The sequence below is a fragment of the Panicum virgatum genome, chromosome 3K (genome assembly GCF_016808335.1).
Source record: "Panicum virgatum strain AP13 chromosome 3K, P.virgatum_v5, whole genome shotgun sequence".
NCBI classification, from domain to species: Eukaryota; Viridiplantae; Streptophyta; class Magnoliopsida; order Poales; family Poaceae; genus Panicum; species Panicum virgatum.
This window is the reverse complement of record NC_053138.1, coordinates 7,954,048-7,957,657: the sequence shown is the minus strand read 5'-3', so window position 1 is coordinate 7,957,657 and position 3,610 is coordinate 7,954,048. Positions and strand designations below refer to the sequence as shown.

Below are 3,610 nucleotides of genomic sequence, written 5' to 3'. Positions count from 1 at the left end.
AACCGAAAATAAAGCATCATCCCTATTACAAAGTACGTCATGCGTGATGAAGGCTCAATGCAAGACACAGCGGCACACACATTGAAATCGCCTCTCGCACGCGGCACGCACGGTTCATCATCGCATTCTTCGAGAAGGCCACTGTAAGCAGCGCCGGGGCTCAAGCGCCTGTGGTCGCTGGCGGCGGCGGCGGCGGTTCGCTGGTCATGTTGTTCGGCCCGCTTGGGACCTTCCTCAGAACCGGGCAGCCGACCTCGGCGCTCACTGGCGGCGGCGGCGGCGGGTCGCTGGTCGCGGGGTTGGGTCCAGTGGGAACCTTCCGCAGAACCGGGGAGTCGACGCCGGGGCTCGTGGACACTGGCGGCGGCGGCGGCGGCGGCGGCGGGTCGCTTGTCGCGGGGTTGGGTCCAGTGGGAACCTTCCGCAGCACCGGGGAGCAGGGTTTTCTTACCGGTAAGGGAAAAAAACCGGAGGTCAGCGAGAAACGCGTTTATCGGATTTCTCGGAAAATTATCGGATTTGCCATTTTGATTTCGGATGAAATTTAGAAAAAAATTCACAATTTATGCAGGAAGTAACCTAGATTATTTCCAAATAATCTAATAGTATAAACAAGATACAACAATGCATATAAATATGACTTTCTTGCCACAACAAACAGTCTGTTTAATATGGCCACTGCTATCGCCATGGCTTCCTATGAAGTCGTGGAGGGACCGAGAGAGATGGGGAATGGAATATGAATAAGATTTAGTGTTAGGAGGTAGCGGGGTGGCCTGATATTTGGATGCACCAATTTGGTTTGGGCGGATATTTAAAAGGACCGAAAATTTCGGGCGATAAGTAAAAAAACCGGACCCCGCCGAGAAACAGGATTTTCGGTTTTCTCGGAAAATTCTCGCCGAGAAATTTTTCCTTGCCGGGGAGTCGACGCCGGGGCTCGTGGACACTGGCGGCGGCGGGGGCGGGTCGCTGGTTGCGGGGTTTGGTCCAGTGGGAACCTTCCGCAGCACTGGGGAGTCGACGCCGGGGCTCGTGGACACTGGCGGCGGCGGCGGCGGCGGGTCGCTGGTCTCAGGGTTGGGTCCAGTGGGAACCTTCCGCAGCACCGAGAAGTCCTCCGAGCTCGAGCGGCGCGCGGCCGACGCCGTGGAAGAGAGCATCGCCAACGGCAGCAGGAGGAGAAGTGGCAGCAGCGCCATCGCGGCGTTCTTGTGCCCCGCCATCGCTAGCTACTGGAGGTTCTTGTGCTTGTGAGTGTCGTAGCAGCGCTCTCCAAGGGCACATATTTATAGGGGTCTCTGGCGCTGAAGAAATGGAAGGTTGACTGATGAACACTGAAACGGTTTAATTTCCTAGCAGTAAATTCAGTAAACTGATGCCAAAAATTGGCTTTAATTACCGCTAATTAATCCACTGATTCACTCTTGCTGAATTTTTTTTCCCTCCTCTGGGCCCCGTTTTGCTTTCCATTCTTCTGGCTTTGCTGCGGCATGCAACAAATCAATTCAAACCAGACCAAATTTCAGAATGATTTTTTTTCTGTGCTCGGCCTGGTGGCTGGCATTTGAAACATTGTCGTTGGGCCTTGGTTGGAGCAAGGATGCGGGCCGAGTATAAATGAGGCCAGGTATGATAAGTTTTTTTTTTGACATGCCCGTTCGTAATCTCAAAAAAAAAAAAACTAATGCCCGATCGAAATGAGCAGGTAATCAGAAACACAATATTAGAATATCTGGAATGGAACCATCGGAGCTAATAAACTCAGGCTGGTATTTTTTGGGTATGCAAATCTCCGAACCATAGCGCCATGATAGCATTGACATCTCATGTCACTCACACATCTCATATGGCAAGTTCATCTGAAGTCATGCACCTCTCAAAACAGACGGCGAGACACATTTCATAAGGCAGAATTATTTTTTCCGAGATTACAATTTGGGCCATGGCTCATGAAGCCCATGCTTATATAGTTATATGATCGTCGAAATGAGACTTTATGCTAAATTCTTTTACAACCAAGTATACAATAGCTACGGACAGAACCAAGCCTATATATTCTCTAATCTATTGATTCCTCTAACCGTGGGCATTCTGCTCAACCAGCTCAATGCTACCAGGTTCTTCGTCACATGGAAAGTATAGAATACAGTTGATTTTTTTTTTGAAAAATTCTAATTTTTTTTTCAAACAACGTAATACAGTTGATATGATCCTGCAATCCATACTTTCGTGTCTGCGAGCCACATGAAGGATTTGACCTTGAATGGTGCCCATGTCTTCTAGATCAGCTTTGCTCCTGCAAACCTGATCAAGCCATGGAAGAACATCTTGTACGCTTTAGATCAGCTTTGCTCCGCCAAACCTGATCGAGCCATGGAAGAACATCTTGTACCCTGATCTGGCACTGGCAGAGTATGGCTGGAAAGCAGGACCATGTTCCATGGCCACAGCATTGTTTACCGACCGTTTGAATGTAATGCCATAGTGTGACGTGTTGGCCAATGACTTGGACAATGAGGGCACATCTCGTCAGTTATGACTTATTGAAGTAAAGAGACTTATTTTTTTCTAAAAGAATAGATTAATCTCCAATATTACTTTTTTTTGTTAAGGTGATTACCCATCTATTATCTTAATACAATAGTGTTAAAAGAAGCCACCACGTTCGCCGAGAGGGTCTAGAAATTCTCACATTAATCTAAAAAAGAGAAGAATTTGCACTGTTGGATTTTATGAAGATCTAACGGTCTAGACTAGCCCGAAGAGTCCATATCAAATACAACTAAGACATCTTTATCTTAATACAATAGTGTTAAAAGAAGCCACCACGTTCGTCGAGAAGGTCTAGAAATTCTCACATTAATCTAAAAAAGAGAAGAATTTGCACCGTTAGATTTTATGAAGATCTAACAGCCTACACTAGCCCAAAGAGTCCATATCAAATACAACTAAGACATATATAAATTTAAAAAGAGAAGAATATACACTGTTGGATTTTATGAAAACCCATCAGTCTAAACAAACCTAGAAATTCCACATCAAATATAACTAAAACATATATATTTATAAACTAAAAGACATTTTTTTAGTGAATCACGTTCCTTTGCTTCCATGATTGAAAAAATAAGTCTTTACCAAGAGGGCTAGCACTTGATTTCATGATTGGAATACTAGACGGATGCGATGCTTCCATGAAAATAAGTCTTTACCGAGAGGGCTAGCACTTGATTCCATGATTGGAATACTAGACGGATGCGAAAAAATCACGTTCTTTGGAATAGCTGGTTCTCACGTAATCCTAACTAAATATATATGTGTCAAAGCATGTCATGGAGAATGCCGCCAGATTTTTTTTAGTGGGTTGTCATTGCCCTATGCCTGTCACGTTTGCAGTTCATCTGTGATTCTTTGCTGTTTGCAGTTCATCTGTGATTCTTTGCTACAAAGGAGTGTCTTTGCTGAGACTAATTTGAGGCGCCACAATTAATCTATATAAGTGTAGATTGATTGATACATCATAAATCTGAGTGAATGAGATGCAGATCAGCAACACCAAGAAGAGGGACAAGGAGGAAATAGATGGAGGCGCACATCCCATTACTGCTTA

At 45.3% G+C, this 3,610-nt stretch overlaps 1 protein-coding gene across 1 annotated transcript; it reads left to right on the top strand.

Moving 5' to 3' along the window:
• Nucleotides 1-206: 206 nt before the first annotated feature.
• On the top strand, nucleotides 207-1,257 carry LOC120700556 (PE-PGRS family protein PE_PGRS33-like). The gene is made up of 2 exons (XM_039984807.1): nucleotides 207-453; nucleotides 845-1,257. Exons 1-2 carry the CDS (start codon nucleotides 207-209, stop codon nucleotides 1,255-1,257), a joined length of 660 nt encoding a protein of 219 aa, XP_039840741.1.
• Nucleotides 1,258-3,610: the final 2,353 nt, after the last annotated feature.